This window comes from Lepidochelys kempii, chromosome 3 (assembly GCF_965140285.1).
Source record: "Lepidochelys kempii isolate rLepKem1 chromosome 3, rLepKem1.hap1, whole genome shotgun sequence".
NCBI lineage: Eukaryota > Metazoa > Chordata > Testudines > Cheloniidae > Lepidochelys > Lepidochelys kempii.
Genome location: NC_136382.1, coordinates 96,739,758 through 96,763,310, shown reverse-complemented (window position 1 = coordinate 96,763,310; position 23,553 = coordinate 96,739,758). Strand labels below are relative to the sequence as shown.

At 41.1% G+C, this 23,553-nt stretch overlaps 1 protein-coding gene across 7 annotated transcripts in view; it reads right to left on the bottom strand.

Annotated features, from left to right (window-relative positions):
* The window catches only part of TPD52L1 (TPD52 like 1), an 85,825-nt gene extending 62,765 nt beyond the window's left edge, over positions 1–23,060 (bottom strand). For all 7 annotated transcript variants that reach the window (XM_073337210.2, XM_073337211.2, XM_073337213.2 and 4 more), the window contains exon 1: positions 22,881–23,060. In XM_073337210.2, coding sequence (XP_073193311.2) covers positions 22,881–22,989 — 109 coding nt within the window. In that variant the 5' untranslated portion in view covers positions 22,990–23,060. The remainder of the gene's footprint in view (positions 1–22,880) is intronic.
* Between the last annotated feature and the right edge of the window lie 493 nt (positions 23,061–23,553).

Below are 23,553 nucleotides of genomic sequence, written 5' to 3'. Positions count from 1 at the left end.
ATTCAATAAAGACAAATACAAAGTTCTATACTTAGGAAAGGAAAAATATCAAATATACAACTACAAAATGGGGAACGGGAGCGTTATATGAATTGCACTGGAAGTAACTGTCCCTTCTAGCCCTACATTTCTATGATTCTGGATCCCCATCTGAGATTTACCTGATGGTGAAACTAAAGTGCCTTGTCTTCACTGTGTCATTACCTCAGGAGAGCTCACATGGGTTATTTACTCTGAGGTAAACATCACTGCTTTTTTAACAGTGAAGATAAGCCCTAAGATGATGCGATATGGAGGTTTCAGAATGCTGGTAAGTCTGAAGTACAAGCAACAGGTATGGGGAGTGGAATAGTCCAGAAGCTTGGAGCAGAGTATACTTGTGATTATTCTTGATAGCTTAATTCACTGTGCTGTCACACTTAAGCCCTGATCATACAAACACTGATGCACATGCTTAATCTTACTACCTGTAGTCCCATTGTGGGGGAGGGATAGCTCAGTGGTTTGAGCATTGGCCTGCTAAACCCAGGGTTGTGAATTCAATCCTTGAAGCCATTTAGGGATCGGGGGCAAACATTGGGGATTGGTCCTGCTTTGAGCAGGGGGTTGGACTAGATGACCTCCTGAGGTCCCTTCCAACCCGGAGATGCTATGAAACCAATGACAGTACTCATGGTGTTTAAGTGCATGCTTAACTGCTCCCAGGATCAGGGCCATGATTTGTCTCTTATGCTCAGGTGCGCTGAAGATCAGCGGCATCATGTCTTATTCGATAAGCACCAACAGGAAAGAGTTTTACAAAAAAACGGCATCCAGTGACTGTCTCAAGGAATTTGGTGGCTTAAATAACTGGTGGATGCTTCCTATTGGTTGCAAAGAGAACGTGGAACTTTACCAGACTCCTCCTTGCCCAGCCTCTCCTTCCCTGTGCATTGCCTAGGGGGCCTGGCATTTGTGTGTTGTATAGCAAAGTTTAACAAAACTGCTTCTTATCAATTTCACACTGCAGTTCACAGGGTTCTGAATAGCAAAAGTAAACTGGACCATAGTTTTGACAACTTCACTCTGGTGCTGCTTGGCAAAGCAATGAATTGCAAGAGAAGCACTGACCTGTCTGGTGGCACCCTCAGGTACAGACCACTGTGTTGATTCATGTTGGAAGCTTACCTTTGCAACCATAAGGATCAGAAACTTTTTAATAAAAATAAAAGCTTAAATTGTGCAGAAATTGATCATTTAGAAACAACATCATGCCAGCTTGCTTGGAAAAGCTAGGTATATGGATTTTTAAAGCCCTGACAAAACAAAAAAATATATTTCACACAAACTGCAAGAAAATAAATTTCCAAATTATTTTTATTAGCCAGAAGAGCCAATTATTGTTTCCAGTTTATTCTGAGATTTTAAACAGTCTTACTAACAGCTTTTTCATAGCTCCAGTATGTGCTTTAGAAAAAGAAATAATAAGTTAGACTCCAGCAGAAAAAAAAAATAAAAAGACTGTTTAAGGGTCTCGGCTTTGTCCTTCGAATACTCCATCATCAACCAGTATGTCAAAACAACCACTACCGTAAATTTCTACTTTAGACTTGGAAGCCTGGATAAACACAGTGTCCTTCCAATCCACAGCCGCATGTATCCAATGTAACTTCTGACCAAAAATCAAATCTCTGGGTCAGCTATAGCCTAGACAAAAGATACTTTACAGTGTGCATCACTCAGCTGCCACAAAGACAGAGCTATGGCTGAGCAGAATTCAGCACAGTTTGAGCAGAGTAAAATGAACTCTGGGGCAGCCAGAGTCTGATCTGGCCCCTGATCTAAGATACAGCATCCAGAGGGAAGCGAGAAAAGAAGGTAAGAGAAGGATGAAGAGAGAACCAACTAGCTTCCTATTTGAAACAGCATTTAATGTTGGATGAGATTTACATAGCTCATGCTCTAGAGGGATGATGTCACAGAATTTAGTAGCATAACAGGAAATGCCCCAATAACAAAGATAGTTGAATGGAAGCAAGTGAGCAGATTGGTAGCTACAAATCATATCAACCAAACATGAATGAACATTGTATATCTATTTGTTACACACACACACACTTATGTAAAAAGATTAAGATGGCAAAGTTCAGCACTCAAAGTTATGAAATGCCAGAATTGAGGCTGCCTGTGATCCTCATCCAATTTGTCTCTCTCTGCCACCATGGCTTCCACTCAATCCGCCACCATAACCCTCCCATATTCTCCATTCTCATAGGCTCTCAGTTCCAAACTCACACTCAGCTCCTTGCTCCAGTCTCTTTGACCTGCCAGTCCCAGTTCTCCCCCTGCATGCAAGTTCCTCATCAGATCTTCTCCTGCCTCACTTCCTTTCCCCCATCCCACATGTTTTCAGTGAAAGGGCCCTAGAATTTGTCACCATGTTACAGTACTGTAAATTAAGCTAGGGTGAGAGCACTGAAAGCTCCACTGTGCCCAAATCACCAGATCTAGGCAGCTAAGATCCAGGACTTTTATGTGGAAGACCTGAGGTCTATGCACAGAAAATGGTTGTGCATTTTTGCACTTCAAAGAGTGCATTTCTTTACTGAAACCATGTACCCTAATTGCAAAATTAAATACGTACACAGACATTTACACATATGCGAGCACAAATACTTAGTTCTTACATGCACCTGCTGTAATGGAGCAGGTAAACAAAGGTGTGCAAAGGTACATCTTTTTCCCCTGTGGAATTTAGGCCTCAGCCTTTAATAAATAATAATAATAAAATTAAAAAAAATTATTCAGCCCTTGTACTTTAAGCCCAATTACCAGAGAAACCACTTCTTGTGTTACACCTCATCACAACAATTAAAGCCAACTTAGAGGAGAAGCACTGAAGTACTTAGAGGAGAGGAAAGTGATCAGGAACAGTCAGCATGGATTCACCAAGGGCAAGTCATGCCTGACTAATCTAATTGCCTTCTATGACGAGATAACTGGCTCTGTGGATGAGGGGAAAGCGGAAGACGTGTTGTTCCTTGACTTTAGCAAAGCTTTTGACACTGTCTCCCACAGTATTCTTGCCAGCAAGTTAAAGAAGTATGGGCTGGATGAATGGACTATAAGGTGGATAGAAAGTTGGCTAGATTGTCGGGCTCAATGGGTAGTGATCAATGGCTCCATGTCTAGTTAGCAGCCGATATCAAGTGGAGTGCCCCAAGGGTCGGTCCTCGGGCCGGTTTTGTTCAATATCTTCATAAATGATCTGGAGGATGGTGTGGATTGCACCCTCAGCAAGTTTGCAGATGACACTAAACTGGGAGGAGAGGTAGATACGTTGGAGGGTAGGGATAGGATACAGAGGGACCTAGACAAATTGGAGGACTGGGCCAAAAGAAATCTGATGAGGTTCAAGAAGGACAAGTGCAGAGTCCTGCACTTAGGATGGAAGAACCCCATGCACCGCTACAGACTAGGGACCGAATGGCTCGGCAGCAGTTCTGCAGAAAAGGACCTAGGGATTACAGTGGATGAGAAGCTGGATATGAGTCAACAGTGTGCCCTTGTTGCCAAGAAGGCCAATGGCATTTTGGGATGTATACATAGGGGCATTGCCAGCAAATCGAGGGACATGATCGTTCCCCTCTATTCAACATTGGTGAGGCCTCATCTGGAGTACTGTGTCCAGTTTTGGGCCCCACACTACAAGAAGGATGTGGAAAAATTGGAAAACATCCAGCAAAAATGATTAGGGGACTGGAACACATGACTTATGAGGAGAGGCTGAGGGAACTGGAATTGTTTAGTGTGTGGAAGAGAAGAATGAAGGGGGATTTGATAGCTGCTTTCAATTACCTGAAAGGGGGTTCCAAAGAGGATGGATCTAGACTGTTCTCAATGGTAGCTGATGACAGAACAAGGAGTAATGGTCTCAAGTTGCAGTGGGGGAGGTTTAGGTTGGATATTAGGAAAAACTTTTTCATTAGGAGGGTGGTGAAACACTGGAATGCGTTACCTAGTGAGGTGGTGGAATCTCCTTCCTTAGATATTTTTAAGGTCAGGCTTGACAAAGCCCTGGCTGGGATGATTTAGTTGGGGATTGGTCCTGCTTTGAGCAGGGGGTTGGACTAGATGACCTCCTGAGGTCCCTTCCAACCCTGATATTCTATGATTCAACTGGGATGATACTGTTTTTTGTTTTCTGGGACTAATCTTTCCAAGTACAGGGCCTTTGCTATTGGAATACATGGCCTTTTATTTGCTAGAGCAAAACACATATTTTGCCTAGTTTTTGATTGACTGTCAATTTTTATTTACATAAATATTATTTGGCTATTAAAATATCCCTTGAGGAAACCAGGATTGTTTTCCACAATGGGCTGTCTATGCAATTTATGTGTGATAATTTTTATAAAAGCTACACTTATTTACAAGATAAACCATTAGGAGTTCAACAGCATCTTACTCTGCCCCTTTCTCACATCCAGTAATATCTTACTCTAGGAATACCTCCCTTCATTTCAGTAGAGCTATATGCAGAGTATGCAACTACTCAGTATGAGATAAAGTGGTAGAATACAGCCCTAAATAAATTAAAAGACCAGATGAAATTTTAGCATGAGTCAATAAGCTGCATTTCCCCTAGAGTTTAATGAAAGAATGAGAGACTGTGAATTGAAATTATGCCTTTTAAATAGATTGTGATATTTATGCCTTAAATTCATTTCATGCCCTGTTTTCCAATATATCCCAGGCACAAAGTTTACAAATATGAGACATTTCAGAATTACTAAATTAGTTTTTCAGATGAAATGAACAAACAGATATGTATTTTACCTCATTACCAAATTACTGATTGGTTTTACATGCAGCAAAATGGAACCAGTTTTAACCGAATGTGCACAAAATTAAAGACATTAAACAATTGACCATATTAGGATTCTGGCACCTGTACATTTGACTGATTTCAAATTCTGAAAGTCAGTCCAACTCTACGGCTAGAGGATAATTACCCACTTCCTAGCCTGAAGTCTGAAAATGGCCTGGAAAAAAGCATAGAATCTGCTAAATCATGAAGTGAGTGTCCGGTGTTCTATGCATGACGACTGGTTTCAGCGTAACAGCCGTGTTAGTCTGTATTCGCAAAAAGAAAAGGAGTACTTGCGGCACCTTAGAGATTAAATAAATTGGTTAGTCTCTAAGGTGCCACAAGTACTCCTTTTCTTTTTGTTCTATGCAGTGGATAATAGTGCATGGGCAGGCATCACCCAAATGGTGCTGTTACAGACAGTCTTCCAAGTTATTTTGCTTGTATGTGAGTAAGTTTTGACTCTTGGGAAGACATGGTTTTGTTGGTGTTGGTTATTTCAAAGTCTGGTGTAAAGGTAGCTGAGAGAGTGGCTAGCAAGTCTGTTCTCTGCCTTAGTCTCTGATTAGAGTCAATTCTGGAGGGTTAATTGCAGGGTGGATTTGATTTAAAATTACTAGTCAGGAAGACTCAATTTAATCATGGATTTCTACACAAAAGTGCATTCTTGTTGGTTGTTATAACCTTAATACATATTATGCACAACTCAGATGTAGGTTTCATTTTTAGAAGGTACACACTATAAATTTTTAAAGTGATTTTGAAAAAAACTTTTCAGATTAGGTTTACAGCTATATCAGAAAATGAATAATTGTTTGATTATTTCATTTACCAAAGGTAATTGAAGCAGATATTTATGAAGTCATTGGGAGGTGAACTATCTCCAATTCAACAGGTTAATCATTAATATTTGGAGGATTTTCTTGCCATGCTGTATTAGGAGGAAACCACCACCAGACAGACATTTAAATGGTTTTATTTAACTAAAACAACAAGAAAAGGAGTACTTGTGGCACCTTAGAGACTAACCAATTTATTTGAGCATGAGCTGTAGCTCACGAAAGCTCATGCTCAAATAAATTGGTTAGTCTCTAAGGTGCCACAAGTACTCCTTTTCTTTTTGCGAATACAGACTAACACGGCTGTTACTCTAAAACAACAAGGTTATGTATTCTGGAGTTTTAATTATCCAAAAAGTATGATGCTTCACTGGTCCTGTCGTAGGCTGTACAACCTTCATCCAGGTATCTGGAGGTTACTGGCTGTATTTTTTTTTAAATCAGTGTGCAGTGAGACATTCTTTTAAATTTCATTTTGCAGAGTACTCCATATCAAGCCATGTCACGTACAGTGACCTGGTAATAATGCACTACAGACAATAATACCTGTAGAGTTAAAAGTAGGAAATCCATAGAAAAATTCTCCTGTAGTCCAACAAAATATTTACTTGCATACTTTACTTTATTCATTTTCTGTACTGTTTATTTGTTAATTTACGAGATCTCCTATCATAATCTCTGGTCACTGAATATTAAAAACAGCATGCATAACTTGCTGACTACTGCCAGTATTGGAATTCATTCAGCCTTAAATCTTCACAATAATCATGTTATGTTACATTTTACTACAGCTGTGCAAGTCATGCCATTATACTGTAGTTAGTGACATATTAGTTGTGGTGGGTGGATTTCCCCCCCTCCCCCTTTCTTGTTAATGCACTGAGATGTCAACAGTAGATAACTCTGCAAAAACAACAAAATCTCTTCAAACTTAATCATGGCACAGAGTATTTACTCTTAAAAAATCAAATATTTATACAATTTTGGCCCAAATTCTGCAAAGATCTATGCGTGTGCTTGATTTTTTTTTTTTTTTTTTATTAAAGAAACACACCCAGTGGGCTTGAACTAAATCCCAAAGAAGTGAATTGAGAGACTATTTTACTACTACAGGCTTCAGATCAGGACATGCGAGTAGTTCTGTTCACTTCAGCAGCACTATTACATGTACAATACAGTTCAAGTGAGCTGGCTGCTGCTTTTTTTTATTTATTTATTTAAAGTGAATTCTGTGGGTAAAATCCTGGCCACACTGAAGTCAATTGCAAAACTCCCGTTGACTTCACTAGAGTAAGATTTCATCCAGTGAATGTGTATGTACCATCTGTATCATAGCCTAATTCTTTGGGTAGAACAACAAACACAATAAGGTTAAAGTTTACAAATCAGCTTTTGTGCATGTGTAGTGAGGCTACTGGCTTTTTAAATTCATACAGTTGCTTGTGGTGGTTGCATGCAACACGTACAGCAGGCTACACCAGAGTGATGTGATAGAGCATAATTTATATTCTGTCTAGACAATACGGCAAACTAAGAAGGACTTACCAAAGAGCCTAACAGCTGTGGAGAAAGTCTAGAGGGTTAAAAGGTAGATAAGAAAAAAAGTCTAAATTCTGAATTTTCAAAGTGTGTATTTTATTGTAGTGCTCAGAGTCAGCCTTTTCAGGGAAATGAAATCCTTCCACGTCAAGTTAAGAATGTGTGAGAATTAAAGGCTTTTTAGGTGATGGTCAGCAAGAATGATTCTGTTATAGTGTACGTGATTTTGACTTGGATGGCAAGGTAAGCGTCAGTCTATGTAACCATAGCTTGGAAGAGAGAGAAATGGATGCCACTCCCCAGTCCCTTTTTCAGCTGCCCTAATGGAGCAAAGGGCACAGGCAACTCTGGACTATACATACCCTGCAGGGGTAAGCCCAGCTTTTCAGGGCTCTGCTGGCTGCAGTCTGCTACTGGGAGTTCCACTGGAGTCACTGCCCCTGCTTTCCAGAGCTCTGCATTCATTCTAGCCTGGTCTTGCACCCACTCAACTTCCTGCTCTAGGGGGCACGTTGAGAGGCAAACCAGGGGCAAGGAGAAGCACGTACCTGGTATTCTGGCAATCCTCAGCCACTGAAACAGTCTGTAGGAAACCATCAGCGTCAGGACTGGGGCAGTGGACAGATAACTGATCTACCTTTGTTTCCCTTCTCCGATCTTGTACCAACCTCTCTCAGCTGGACACAAGGACTTGGCCTGTGGTGTGAATAGCACTTAATCTGAACTTTAAATTAATGAAGCTTTTATGTGGGATTTTTATAATCCCACATTTAATTATACAGCAGGAAATGGACTGAGAACTCAATCATTTATGCAACTTATGCTTGTGACTTCCCTTTTTACATTGCTTGTGACTTCCTGCACATCTACCAATGTGATATATGCCATCATGTGCCAGCAATGCCCCTCTGCCATGTACATTGGCCAAACCGGACAGTTTCTACGCAAAAGAATAAATGGACACAAGTTTGACATCAAGAATTAGAACATTCAAAAACCAGTACTAGAACACGTCAATCTCCCTGGACACTCAAAAACAGACTTAAAAGTGGCAATTCTTCAACAACAAAAAAAATTTCAAAATCAGACTCCAGCGAGAAACTGAAGAACTGGAACTAATTTGCAAATTGGACACCATCAAATTAGGCCTGAATAAAAACTGGGAGTGGATGGGTCACTACAAAAAACTAATTCCCCTCCTGCTGATACTCACACCTTCTTGAAATGGGCCACCTTGATTACATTGAACTCATTAGCACTACAAAAGTGATTTTTCCTCCCTTCTTGGCAACAGTTGAGAATAGCCCACTTCCACCTTAATTGAATTGGCTCATTAGCACTGACCCCTCCCCCCCACTTGGTAAGGCAACTCCCATCTTTTCATATGTTGTGTATTTATACCTCTACTGTATTTTCCACTCCATACATCTGATGAAGTGGGTTTTAGCCCACAAAAGCTTATGCCCAAATAAATCTGTTAGTCTCTAAGGTGCCACAAGGACTCCTCGTTCTTTTTACATTTGTTATCTTTTGGCTTCCATGGCAATCAGCCTTGCACTGAATAGAGTCATGGGATCAGCCTCTATGGCCCTCTGGGAATTCTGTGGCGCAGGGTCAGACATGATCCAGTCCACCACAAACAGTTGTTTTAAAATCCCTTAGCCTCCAGTTTAAGTTTGAAACTTCGCCTGGTCTACACCTAAAAAGTGTTGCTAGCCGAGCCATGGCTAGGCATTTGGAAAAAAAAAAATCACTCCCTCCCAGACATAGCTGTGCCAGCAAATGCCCCAGTCTGGATGCAGTTCTACCACCAATGTAGCCTACTTCACCCAGGGAACTGGCTCAACTGGCAAAAGTCCAAAAGAATTTTTCCCACTACAAACTGCATCTCCACTAGGAGGAAGTGCCAGTATAGCTGTTTCAGTAAACTCTTTCTAGTGTAGACAAGGCTTTATTCGTTTATTCATGTTACACTCTTACTGTTGGAATTCAATTCTGTCACCTAGGAGAAGTATCAGTTTTTATGCAGAATTTCTACTTCTGCTGCCTCTAAGAAACTGACAATTGTATACAATTGTTTTTAATAGTATCCTGCTATGACTGCTGGAATGATGTAATTGGGTATTTGCTGCCTCTTTTCCCTGTAGATGGTCTTGGAAACCCCTCTACTCATCCGAATGGGAATGGTCAGGTTAAATGTTATAATTGCAAGTATACATGCTGGAATTATCAGCCAAAATACGTTTCCAGTCAAGTTTTACCTTCAAATTGTTCAAACTCAGTTACATTTTAAAGATAAAAAACAGAGACAACAGCATCAAATATTGATTAGCTACATCTTCTGTTTCCCTGAGCACTTTAATGAAAGAGACACTACACCACACCTAATGTCTAAAAGGCAAACATTTATATTTCTTTTTCTGTTAGGAAACTAAGCAGGGGGAAAAGACTAATTAAGCATTCAGATTTCAGGAACTGTAATTAAGAACACTGGAGCTGTCCAGATTATAATACTGCATTAGTGTCATTCATATTCTTTTTCTCATCATCAACACACAATGCCAGGAAAGGGACATCTGAAATGCTTGCAATAAAAATTAAAAAGTGGTCATAAAATCCAGTTCAAATTGCAGCAATTACCACTGCTCTTATTTTTTCATTCCTTAAATTACACCAGGAGGATCCAAGCAGGAAGAGAGTCATTGCTCATTCTAGTCCATGTGGACCACACAATTTCTGTGAGAGACACAGACACACACACACACACACACAGACTGACTTCCCTTCTGTGCATGGTCCTAACCATATGGACCTAGGATGCTTGATTCTGAAGAACATCCTAGAACTTGTCCCTTCTCCTGTGGATAGTACTGCCTTATTTTTCCTCACCTCCTCCAAGCTTGAAGCCAATGCTGTTTTGTGGCTTGGCTAGACCTGCTTACAGAACTGAAGGAAGAAAGAAGGCAGAGGTGGAGGCAAGTGTAGGGGATGAAAAATCAAAAGCCAGGTTCCTCCTGGCTTGTACATGGGTGCACATAGGAGAAAATATACAAGAAGCCTTTTCTTCACTCCTTGCAAGGACCAAGCAGAATTAGAGCTTCAGCCTTCTGAGGAAGGCAGGGACTGGTGGGGGTTGGGTGGGACCAGTGCTTTAATTTCTTCCTTGCACTGGCTAGTTGCATAGGGGCTAGTATTGGGAGCATAGCCTCTGTGCGCTCAGTGCTCCAGGAGGCATTCTATCTTCTCAAGGCAGAACATGCCTCCTAGTACTCTTTACAGCCCCTTATCTAGGCTGTTCCTAAGCAGCACAATCTAGCCCTAATTTGGAAATAGCCTTAGAAATATCATTGTTTAGCGATTCTCAAATTACGGTTTGTGGAACACTTGTTTGTAGTCCCTGGCCAACTTGCTGGTCACAGTATGTAAGCACTGGTCTTTGTTTTCAGCTACAAAGTCACATTAAAAGAAGCTAAAAATACATTAAAATACTTTCCTAATATTGTTTTCCTGTAGAAGGAATTGCTGCAGATGCCAGAGGGCTGTTATTCCATCCCTAATAGAAGGTAGCTTGTGCAACAACCAATGACAGAACATACTCCATGACATGACCTCTATGCTAAGATGTGATATGCACTCTGAAAGAGTTTTCCCGTCTTGCCACAGATAAATCAAGCGACAGTTCAGTGGGTAAAAGTAGCACAATTCCAGCTGCTGTAAAGAGCACATATTACCAATGAAAAACAATTACCAGACTTCAACACAAGATCTAACCCTCCAACCAAAATCATTTTCTGAAATATCCAGTGTACATATTAGTCATGTATGGCCGTTAACATCTTACGCAATCACGTCTAGCTCTCTCTGCACAGTAGAATACTCTTGGCTGCCTGAGGGAACAAAGATGGCTTTGATTTTTAAGTTGTAGATATGATAATACAATTGTGAAATGTAACAGTTCAAAGCCAGCAGAGGTTTCTTTCCATTATATCAATAGTGAAAGTAATAACAGTATTGTACCATTCATTTTGCTATTTATTAATCATTCTTCACAACTTCCTAAGGGGTCATGGAAAGAAAAAATGTGTCACAAATGGAAGGGGCATTTTCTTTTCTATAGCCAGTAACAGAGAAAAAACAGAGTCCTGGCTGAATGATGGGAGATGAGAAAATAGGTGTCATTTTGCTACAAGATTGATTTGCTCTCTGCAAATCAGCTTTTTTTTTTTTTTTTTTTGGACAACTCCTATTCAACATATTTATAAATGATCTGGAAAAAGGGATAAACAGTAAAGTGGTAACATTTTCAAGTGATACTAAACTACACAAGATAGTTAAGTCCAAAGCAGACTGCAAAGAGCTACAAAGGGATCTCAAAAAAAACACAAAACTGGTGACTGGGCAACAAAATGCCAGATGAAATTCAATGTTGATAAAATTCAAAGTAATGCACATGGGAAAACATAATCCCAACTCTTCAAATAAAATGATGGGGTCTGAATTAGCTGTTACCGCTCAAGAAAGATCTTGGAGTAATTGTGGATATTTCTCTGAAAACATTTGCTCAGTGTGCAGCAGCAGTCAGTCAAAAAAGCTATCAGAATGTTAGGAACCATCAGGAAAGAGATAGATAAGACGACAGAAAATATAAGGCCACTATATAAATCCCTGGTACACCCACATTTTGAATACTGCATGCAGATCTGGTTGCCCCATCTCAAAAAAAATACATTAGAATTGATAAAGGTACAGAGAAGTACAACAAAGGTGATTAGAGATATGGAACAGTTTCGGTATGAGAGATTAAAAATACTGGCACTTTTCAACTTGGAAAAGAGATGACTAAGAGGGGATACAATAGAGGTCTATAAAATCTGGTGCAGAGAAAGTGAATAAGAAAATGTTATATACTCCTTCAGATAACACAAGGACGGGGGGGGGGGCGGGGGTCACCCAATGAAATTAATAGGCAGCAGGGTTAAAAGAAACAAAAGGAAGTACTTCTTCACACAACATGCAGTTAACCTGTAGAACTCACTCATTGTCAGGGGATGTTGTGAAAGTCAAAACTATAACAGGGATAAAAAAAAAAAAGAACTAGATAGGTTAATGGAGGATAGGTTCATCAATGGCTATTAGCCAGAATGGTTAGGGATGCAACCCTATGCTCCGAGTGTCACTAGCCTGTTAGCCAGAAGCTGGGAGTCGACAACAGGATGGATCACTATGACCACCGGTTCTGTTTATTCCCTCTGAAGCACCTGGTATTGGCCGCTGTCAGAAGACAGGATACTGGGCTAGATGGAACATTGCTCTGACCCCGTATGGCCATTCTTATGCTCTTAAGTCATTTCAAAACTCAGGTAAAAAAAATGTGATTTTTCTCCTTTGTCTATAACCTCTTAATTTCAGTTCCCAGCTGATACAATTTATTACCTAACTCTGCAATGGTGTTATTTAACCCTGCAAATTGTTTTGAAATTCAGTAAAAAGAAAAAATGTAGACTATGTAGAAAAGTTGCATTATATTGATAGTTAAGATCACCTCTCACGCTAGCAAGTGTATATTTCTAAGAAACAAGTCCTTCACTATCACCTTTCTTTTTCTCTGCTTAAGTTCCCTTCCTTCATCATCTGCATTTACTCCACTATGCCAGATGTTTCACTTTTTCTATGTGCCCTCAATCACAAATACTAACATCCATCATGCACAGCACAAAGCAACAATTTGGTAGTTTCATTACATGGCATACCAGTCCTCCTGGTTATGCCTTTGATTCTTCCCTGCTACCATAACTTCTACCATCTGCCTATAGTGCAATCCAAGGTATGTTTTCAACTCAGATAAACATACCTAAAAATAACAGTAGTTGTAGTAGCACAGGCTTCAGCAATGCCAGTAGACACTCTTGGTTCCCGGCATGCCTGTACAGCCCGCGCTGAAGCTCATGCCACTACACCTGCACTGATATTTTTAGTCATGCTAGTGTGAACAAAGCTAGCATGGGTAGGTCTACCCGAGCTGCAATCACACCTTGCATTAAAGTGTAGACATACACTATGTTTTCTGCTCAAAGCACTGAGAGCCTGCTGTGATTGCCCCTCTGAACACAAAATATACAGATAATATTCGTCTCAGAGGCCTATGAGACAGATATTTATACAATTTGTTGAAAATTCCCAAATTACCCTGATCACCCTTTAATGAAATTTTTGCACTTATCCACCATGTACAGAAAGAACACGCACAAAGAGTTTTGAAACTACCAGAAAATAGCCTATAAATGCCAATTAAATAGTGCAGAGCTCCTGGGGATGGCTACAACTGACAGGCCTTTTGCAGAGTGTCTTGGTTTAGGTCAGTGAGAAGGAGTTAAGAAAGGTGAATACAATGTGTGAAACATGAATCAGGAATGAAACAAGTACTTACAGTATTTGCCTCAACGACAGCATGGCCAATTATTACCAAATTCATCCAGTAAAAGATTACAGTAATTATTCCAAGGAAGTTATACAGGAGTATATCAAAGCATGGAGATACCTGTTGGAGGTGTGAGCAGTCATTAAGGGCGAAGCAGTCATGCTGAAACAGAGGCCACTCTAGCCTGAGGTGACTTCTAGTCCTCTTACAACTTACAGGACAATTCCATTGAGGATCCAAAGATGGAAATGTCACTAGCTTTTCCTGACAGAATGAACGTGGAAGCATCTGTGGTAGAAACAGAGGGGTAAGTCGCTTCACCCACCACTCATAAGTGACTACCGAAACCCAAATTCAAAATCATACTTTTGACCAATTTCGTGGTGATTCAACTGGAGATCGCTTTCTAGTAGACAGCCAATACAATATGTATGGGCAGTGTTTACCTGTATGAACACTGATGATTATTTGGTGGACAACAAAAATATTGGCATAACAAAACATGTCAGGGGTGGTAGTAAGACAAGCTTATTAAAAATAAATAAGCTCAAGTTATTTTTCATATCAGTCTTCTTTCCTTCAGAACAGTCAACTTGATCCACGGCAGTGTTACCTCCACTTCTTGAACCCAGCGCCCTGGCTAAAGTTAATAATGCTACTCCTGGTCCTCTGAGAGATGTGAAAGAGAGTAGGCACTCCTTCACTAAAGTTTGCCTTTTTTGTACAGTGAAAGAAATCTGAGGTTTTTCTTAACTAACTAAAGAACATACAATCTAGGTAAAATCTGTGTAAGCTCTTTGCTGCAAGGGCCATCTTTTTGTTTTACGTTTGTACAGTGCCTAGCACAGTGGGGTCCTGGTCCATGACTGGGGTTCCTTAATTCTGTCATATTACAAATAAAAAAGAATACATGATAGACATCACTCCCTTTTACTGGAACAACCACATTTTATATAAAAAAACAAAAGTATACGAAAGTAACCTTCAAAAATTGATTTCTAGGAGCACTATGTGTATATGCAAAGGTGACAAGCAGGGGTGCAGGCAAATCTGATCCTAAGAGCTTATCATGATGATCACCACACTTAAAACCATGCTCTCTCGTACCTTGCCTACGTGCTGAACTTGCTGGTATGGGAGTTTGGAAGCAGTGGGGCTCAATACTTACTTTTGATCAGTATAGAAGCTTGGTGTGTGTGTGGGGGGGAGGGTACTAATGTTCTTCTAACATACAAGAAAGACAAGGAGAAAATGAGAAAGATTTTGGATCTGAGACAGAGACTGTCACACCTTGGTCACATCCCCAGTGACATGTAACTGTATCTTGGATATAAAAATGTAATTGCAATAATAATACTTCATCACTATGTTCTGCTTTTCACCCATAGAACTCAAATGGCTTTATGAAGATGATTAAGTATCAAAATGACTTGCCTGCAGTCATATCTAAGGTCAGTAACTGATCTACTATTAAAACCCAGGCCTTTTGGCTCCCATTCCAGTGCCAGATACATTAAAAAGTTCTTTGAACAAAGAGCCCACTTTTAGAGAGGCACAGTGTAACAAAAGAAATATTTACTTTTAATTTAATCTGTTACATGTATACTGTACTGGGTTTTTTCACTGTGACATTTAAATAAAGTCAAATAAAACTAGCTTACCCAGATCAAGTCCCTTTACTATATTACTGCATAGAGTATATCTGTTAAATCAGAAAGATCTAATTTTCCATTCAGGCACTTTTTGAAATAGAAAATTGAATATGCTCTTTCTAAACCAAGATTCCTAGAATACTCTACCTTCAAGAATGCTGCTAAACAACAAGCATCCAAATTCCTAAATACTACCATCTACAACATAGCCACATATTTCTACTGCTTTGCATTCTAGTACCAAGCCTGCTCTGTTGTAATCAACCTTTAAGCAGGAGGTGGCCTGAAACAAAATTCCTCAGAACACCAAGTGCTAACATTTCTATACTTTATTGATTTGGGAGGCACATTAATAGAAACCTTTCTTGATACCCTACTAAACTACATTGAGCACCCATATTTGCACTGCCTCCCCAGAAAGAGCTCTTATGAAAAGTATTTCCAATGTAAAGTAATAATAAAATAGCAGAGAACAATTACAGCCAGCATTTATGAGCACATTCTGTTTCTCTCCATCATCATCTTTGTTTATAAAATTGGCAAAGTTGCAAAGTCTTGTATAACTGGCAATCTATTTAAGATGGGGGAAGTCTGTTTATATCTGGTATCCAACCAGATTATATTCTCATTGCCCAGGATTAGCATTACCCCACTCAAATTTCTTCAGCCTCAGACAATTGGACTTACTTCTGTGACAAGTACCTTAGCCATGCTGAAAAGCTGCACAGGTTCAAAAGCTTGCAAGAAAAGTACTGCATTTGGTTTATTGACGTTTATTTGCTTAAAATCCAAGGATAATCACTGGTATTTTGTTCTAGTTCTATTTTTTCTTCTGAGTTGTACAAAAAGGTTAAAAGATAAAAGAACAGCTCTCTCAGGCTCTAGGCCACCTTGATAAATATTTTAAATTCAATTCTTATAAATCACAGCCCCACCGATTTCACCTCACCCCATCTTCATGTGATGTTATTAATACAGCAGCCAAGACATCCAGTTTTAGGGGAAAATATGCTAATTCTCCCACCATCTGGAGGACCTTTTGCAGTTCCCCCTCTCCTGCTTTCTTCCCTGCCTAGGCAATGAGAAGCTGGAGAGAGCTCACAGTAGGTCATGCATGCCCAAGGTTAACAGAGCTGACTTCTGAGCCCCATAAAGAGAAATCTCAGCATTCATTAAAACCAGACAAAAACCCCTGTATACCTAGCCTTCTTCCTTATGAAAGTAGCCTCAGGAATGTATGCCACTCACTCAGGTTAAAAGGAACAAGTAACTGGTGGCTGCCCTTCTGCATCAGGAGGCTGGGTGGGGAAGCTAGATACTCTACACTATCCTCTCTCTCTCACGCACTACACACACTTTATATAACACACATCTGTAAAGGTTGGGGTGTCTCTCAAAGATGGATTTCACTAGCCCTCTCATGCTCCTCAGGCAGGCCCTGTTCCTAATAGGGTGGTCATGGTCCACAAGGTAGATTATATTTGGGGCAGCAAAAAACTTTTGCAGGCCACTTAAAAATGCTAAGGCCAACTCTGCTTGTTAAAGTTTCCAGCCCCCTTTAGGAAACAGGAACAGCAGCTGGCTTAGACCCCTCATAGCCATAGCCAGGGTGTACCTACTAGTGTTGAAGCCACAACAGCTCTGCAAGAGGTACTCCCTTCAAAAGCCCACCATCACTGCTAGGAGTACAGCAGTGAGACAATGTAGTTAGTCCTCACCTTTTTTCCTGTCAGTCACTCCAGATGTGAGGTGGAGGAAGGAGGCGGCAAGCCAACCTGCCACTCCACTGACCAGGAATCCCATCCACCTCAGGAACTAAAGAGAACATTTTTGAATAGACATTCAAAACCACCACCAAATGGGACCCACTCTTCATTGCATACCCACCCCACAGGCGGGAGCTGAGAGACGGCTGCCTTGCCTACCAGAGGCTACAGGACACCACCACTGCTGTAAGGAAGAGAGATGCCAGGTCAGGGGAGCCACCTAGAACCTCCATGAGATGTTAGGGTGGACAAGAAGCATGATGGGCCTAGAGAGGTAGGGTGGAAGGACCAATGCATTTGAGGGTGGGAAAAGAATACTGGATTGATGGGATGTGGGTGGGGAGAGAATGGAATTGATGTGTGTGTGTGTTGTGGGGAGAACACAGAGAACAACTGGGGTAGAGGAGTCTTCTGCCCAGGGGATGTCACACGTACCACCAGCTGAGTTGGCAAATATTAAAGGAAAACCCTCTTTAAAGTGTTGGTAGCACCTCACTGTAGTTAGTGCCATTTTTCCTTGCTCTTATCCAGCTTGTGTTATGAAGGAGCTTTCTTGTTTCCTGTCTAGTATCTCTATGTACCCCAAAATCTTTTGCATCAGTTGCCAAGGTGGTTACATGGAAGTGCAACAGCAGCCTGTGCAAAAGATTCTGGGGCATATGCAATGCCAGAAGGCATCAAATTGCAGACAGCTGAACTAGAAACAAAGTCCCATTAGAGAAGAAATCAAAAGAGGACGGTAGAGGTAGAAGGCTATGCACAAGCCATGTTAGAAGGTAGGACAGAAGGCAAAGTAGGCTGCTCAGTTTAGGAAAGGGACAGAAGGGATTCATGGGACAATGTAATTTCAGGAGATTTAGGATGGGAAGGTGAACTGGGTCGGAACAAAACAATAAGATTCGTGTTGTATGATGGGAACTGTAGATGGCTAAGCAGGCCTGACCCTCCAGACACAAGTCCCTCTCCTCAGACGCCTCGATCTCTGAAAATATGCTTATTTCTGAAGCCAGACTATTTGGAAAATAGGTATTAAGCATTCTACGGTATTTTCAGCACTTAGCATTGCCATTACTGAATGGGAGGTTCCCAGCATCAGCCCTATGCTTATTCAGACTGCCAGTGATGAAAGATTAAAGCAGACAGAGGCTCAAAGATTGGGAGAAGAACGGTTTGTATTTCATGATGTTTATTATTTGAATAAACCTGCATCCCTTTCTAATTTTATATGGGCTCTTATTAATTAATATTCCTTAAATTGAAAGTAAGGATCTAATTATGTATTTTAATAATAATTTCTCCCATCCCTCCCTCCCATTATCTTGTCTTGGCCTTGCAAATGCTTTTGTGCGCTTAAATGAGATTACTCATGTGCTTAAAGTTAAGTCAATGGTACTTCTCTAGTGCTTAAAGATAAACATGGGATTAGGGATTTAGTTTGTAAGGTCTTTGGGGCACAGACGGTCTCTTACTGATGTATGTGTTCATACAGTGCCTAACGAAATGGAGTCCTGAGCTTAGCTGAGGCCACCAGGAACTACCACAATGCAAATAATTAATAAAAGGGCTTTTTGAAGTTTCATGAAAATTCACAGAGCCCATCAAAAGTCTGATTTAATTCAGAGAGTCTACAAATCATAGCACATGCCGATTTGCAGATAGACTGAAGATGGTGGCCAACTCCCTTTTCTCTGCTACATTTTATTTTAATATACATGTGTGTGTCAGGGGGGCATGTATGTATTTCTTGACTTATTGCACATTTTACTGATTTATGTCACTCCACACTGTGGCAACATAAAACGGCACAAAGAACTAGATTGTGTAGAAAGACATTTTTGAAACAGGCAAAAAGTCATTTAATTTCCTGAAAGTTGTTAAATAATGGGGCATTTGTGAGTGCTTGCAAATTTTTAGCATTTACCTTCCTTTCAGTGGGAATGCAGTCCCCACCAGCAGTGCATGTTGATCTGATTAATCAGATACTTTGAACTCAATGGATTTTTCAAAGTAAACAGCTATAGCAGGTAACAAAGTAGTAGCAATGTTCTGAAAAACTGCAGAAGATAATATGACAAAAAATATTCAGTTTTCAGTATTTAAGTGTCTTTAATTGAATCCCACTGTGCTAAAAGCATGGAGGTTCAGTACGCTCTGCTGCTGATTAGACTGAAGACTATAACTGCAGTAATAAGGGTTAAAAGTTAGGTCAGTCAGAGGTCTCAGAATAAAAGATTTACAGATATAAAAGTGCCATGAAGATTTAGCATGGGATCTATTTGCACGTTAACATCACTGGAAGATTTTTTTTTCCCTCTACACCGTGAACACTGTCCTGAGGGAGAATGAGACACAAGATACAAATGAGAAAACAGTGGGAAAACGTAACCTAAAAAGAAATGGGTGAAACCTTGGGGCATCCCACACCTGTTTGTTTTCTGATTAACTGCAGTACCTTTTTCATAACCAGAATATAAAATTTATCTGGGCACTAAGACCCAGACAACCTCAGGGCTAAAAACGAATCATGAACAGAACAAAACTAAGCAACATGAAGTGGCTTAATTTAATCTCTGTACCCAACACACACTACTAAGGCATAGTAAAAGACCAGTTTGACAAGGACAGTCTCTTCTGGGGCAGCAATGGCAGCAGGGGGAATGCTATGAAGAGCTGCTAAGTGAAATATACTTTAGCAATACATATTATTGCACTGACTTTTTGAACTGTCCCATTAACATAGTCTTATTAATTACAGAGAAAATATTTGTAAGTGACAAATTGGAACATGACAGTTTACACAAATCCTACAAAGCAGAAAAAGACTAAGCAATGTTGTCATATCAAACTCTTTGAAGAACAGGATCACCTATCATGGCATTTGAAAAGATAAATTTAGGAAACAGGGATCCAAAATAAACCACATTACACTGCAGCCTCAATGTAGAGCATTAGAAAAGTCCAGGAGCTGAGCTATATAAATCCATTAATTTTGTCAATAGCTTCTGTAATAGCAGCCTACAGAACATGCTTTTACTTCAGAATCCCTGCTCCTCAGCAGGCACTGAACGTCTAACGACAATGACATTTTACCTTTTTCTTTAAAAACTAAACAAAGGCCAAATTCCCCATTGTGTTACTCCAAGAAAATACATACAATCCGGTTCACAACCAACATTTTGCCTTCCTTTGGGGCACCTGTTTAACACAATTCTGGTAAGTATGAATGCGGCCTATATTTACTTCAGTAAATTTCAGCCTTCCATTTCTCTGTCCATCCCCATTAAATTGTGTTTTCTAAACATGCCACCCTCAGTGGAACGATAATACTCCCCCTTGTGTTTTAAGAGCCCTGTCCCGCCACATGCTGAGATTCCACAACTCCCATAAAAGCCAATGGGAGTTAGAAAGATTAGTTTCAGAGTAACAACCGTGTTAGTCTGTATTCGCAAAAAGAAAAGGAGTACTTGTGGCACCTTAGAGACTAACCAATTTATTTGAGCATGAGCTTTCGTGAGCTACAGCTCACTTCATCGGATGCATGCCGTGGAAACTGCAGCAGACTTTATTTATACACAGAGAATATGAAAAAATACCTCCTCCCACCCCACTGTCCTGCTGGTAATAGCTTATCTAAAGTGATCATCAGGTGGGCCATTTCCAGCACAAATCCAGGTTTTCTCACCCTCCACACAAATTCACTCTCCTGCTGGTGATAGCCCATCCAAAGTGACAACTCTCTACACAATGTGCATGATAATCAAGTTGGGCCATTTCCTGCACAAATCCAGGTTCTCTCACCCCCCTCCCAAAAACCACACACACAAACTCACTATCCTGCTGGTAATAGCTCATCCAAAGTGACCATTCTCCCTACAATGTGCATAATTAAGGTGGGCCATTTCCAGCACAAATCCAGGTTCTCTCACATCCCCCCACCCCCATACATACACAAACTCACTCTCCTGCTGGTAATAGCTCATCCAAACTCTCAGAGTGGTCAGTTTGGATGAGCTATTACCAGCAGGAGAGTGAGTTTGTGTGTGTATGGGGGTGGGGGGGATGTGAGAGAACCTGGATTTGTGCTGGAAATGGCCCACCTTAATTATGCCACAAGTACTCCTTTTCTTTTTAGAAAGATTAGTGAAATGTATCCCTGTGAAGAAGGCCTTATGCTGACCCCAGGCACCTTTTAAATCCTGCATAAGCCTTCAAAATAAACTGGCTTTCTTCACAGTGGTGAATTTCATCCAGTGTAAATTATACTTTCTATAACTGGACCCTGAGATAATTAAAAAATAAATAATAAATAATCTTACTGGTAGTATTGTAACTAACATTAACTAAAACTGTGTAAAGAAAAACCTAACAAAAATATCTTGGGACATATTATGCAATCAGTTTTTAAACAGAACTCCCCACTGACCTCAATTGAGATCGGTTTAAAAACTGGTCGCATGATCTGGCCTATTGTGTGCAACTCTCACACGCATTGGCAGTATCACAAGACCAGGATTATAATTCCTCTATGTGAAGAAAGCTCAAAAAGAAGTGAACACTGAACCAGAAGGCTCTAGTTTAAACTGAGTATTTTTTATATATAATGTTTTAAATAAACATAGTGCTTTGCTTTTTAAAAAAGGTCTCTGTTAATATGTTGCTGTACTACATTTACTGTAGCTATGGGTGATGCATAGAAGAAGTGAGAGGAAAAGCAGAAATTAGAGTGGCAAGGCTGTAAAATGGTGATCCCAGAAGAAACAGATCTGGAATCAGGACACATGAAGACGGGGAGGGAGATTTTTTTCAAGGAGCTATCAGGACACCCTCTACATTTTGGATCCTGTTACACAGCAATCCCTACAAAACCTTTGAGAGAGAATACAATATCCCCCCTCCCCCCACTTGTAAACAAGGCAGACAAGCATGTCATTAGTGACACAAAAGCCCACAATTTACTTTGAGAACTGTTTAAACTCTAAGAGGTAAATAAAGTCTTTAGTTATTCAACAAAATGGGCTTCATTCACCATCCCCCAAACATAGAAAATGGGGGTGTGCTTTGTATTGTAACCAATAGGCTTTTATTTACCTTTAAAGTTCCAGTGAACAGATTAATAAAAGACAGACTGAAGTACAAATGATTTGTGAAATGGATTGGGGGAAGGAATAAAGGAAGCCACACAATGGTCTGGAAGCTGCAGAGCAAGGTAAATAGCATGTTCTGATATATTTAGTACAGTATAGGTTAATGCAGACCCCAGCAAACTATAGCCAGAAAGGAAGAACAAACAAAAAACATTTCTTGTACAGAAAGGTCTTTAACACTGTGAAGAGAGGGAGCAGAGCCAGTGCTTTAGGAGAGTCTCATTTCCCTGGTTTCCTAACTCTCTCCAATTCGGTTTTAAACCAACCCAAATCTATTTCTTCATCTAACCTGTAGCATTGGGCTAAGGGGGGGCACGACGAGGACCCTCTCCCCCAAGAAAAGGGAGAAACAAACACACCAGAAATAACCTCTCCTAGCCCTCAGGTGCTCACCCAAAGTTGATTTACTTGCAGGAAGGGGGTTTGTTTGCAGGGGTGGGGACAGAGAGGCTGCATCATCTCCGTAGTTTAAGGAGCATCGCTTGCTCAAAAAGAGCCCCCAAGGCGGAGCTGCACGTCCCTGGGGCCAAGGGAATGAAATTTCCCCCCTCTGGAGCCGGGACCTGCTGCACCAGAAGGGAAAAGCGAAGAGAGCAAAATACAAAGCGACTCCCAAGAACAACCCCCAAAGCTCCAGCCTCCCGCGGACTCCGCCGCCCTCCCAGGGACCAACCTTGTGCCTGCTGCGCCTCCATTGTCCAGGGGACGGTAAGGCCGGGTCGGGGTCGGGGTCGAGGTTGAGAAGGAGCCGCCGCCTGGCACCCACCCGCGCCGCCCGGCATCCAGAGGAAAAGGCGCAGCGCGGCTGCGGTCACCGCCGCAAGTGGCCCCTGGTTACCGCTTCCCCCGCCCGACCGCCCTGGAGTCCGGAAGCCGCAGCCCCACGCCCCCTAGCGGCCAGAGCCGGCCGGGGGCGGCGCGCTACACTCATGCTGCTCACCTGGCGCCGGCCGATCGGCCTCTCCGCCGTCCGCTCCCCACAGGTGCTTGCACCATGCGGGTGTCACTCCGGCCTTGAGTGGAAACAGCCGGGAAGCCACGGAATCCCCAGGCTGGGATTAAAAAACCACCAGCAGCACAAGATGAACAGCGAGTTCCTGGACAGAAGTCTGCTATCGGGAAACCACCCCGATGTCCTCTTACAGAGCAAATCTGCTGACAAGGGACCTGTGCAGGGAGTAAGAGCTGGCGTTTCAGCTGCTTTCTCAATCTATTTTAAGACACGTAAAGGACATGTCTTTGTTTAATGACACTGGCTGTGCTAAAGAGATATTATCAATTTATAAATCACTCCGGTAGGATTTCTATCTATTTATTATTGTTACACGCAACACCTAAAATGGCTG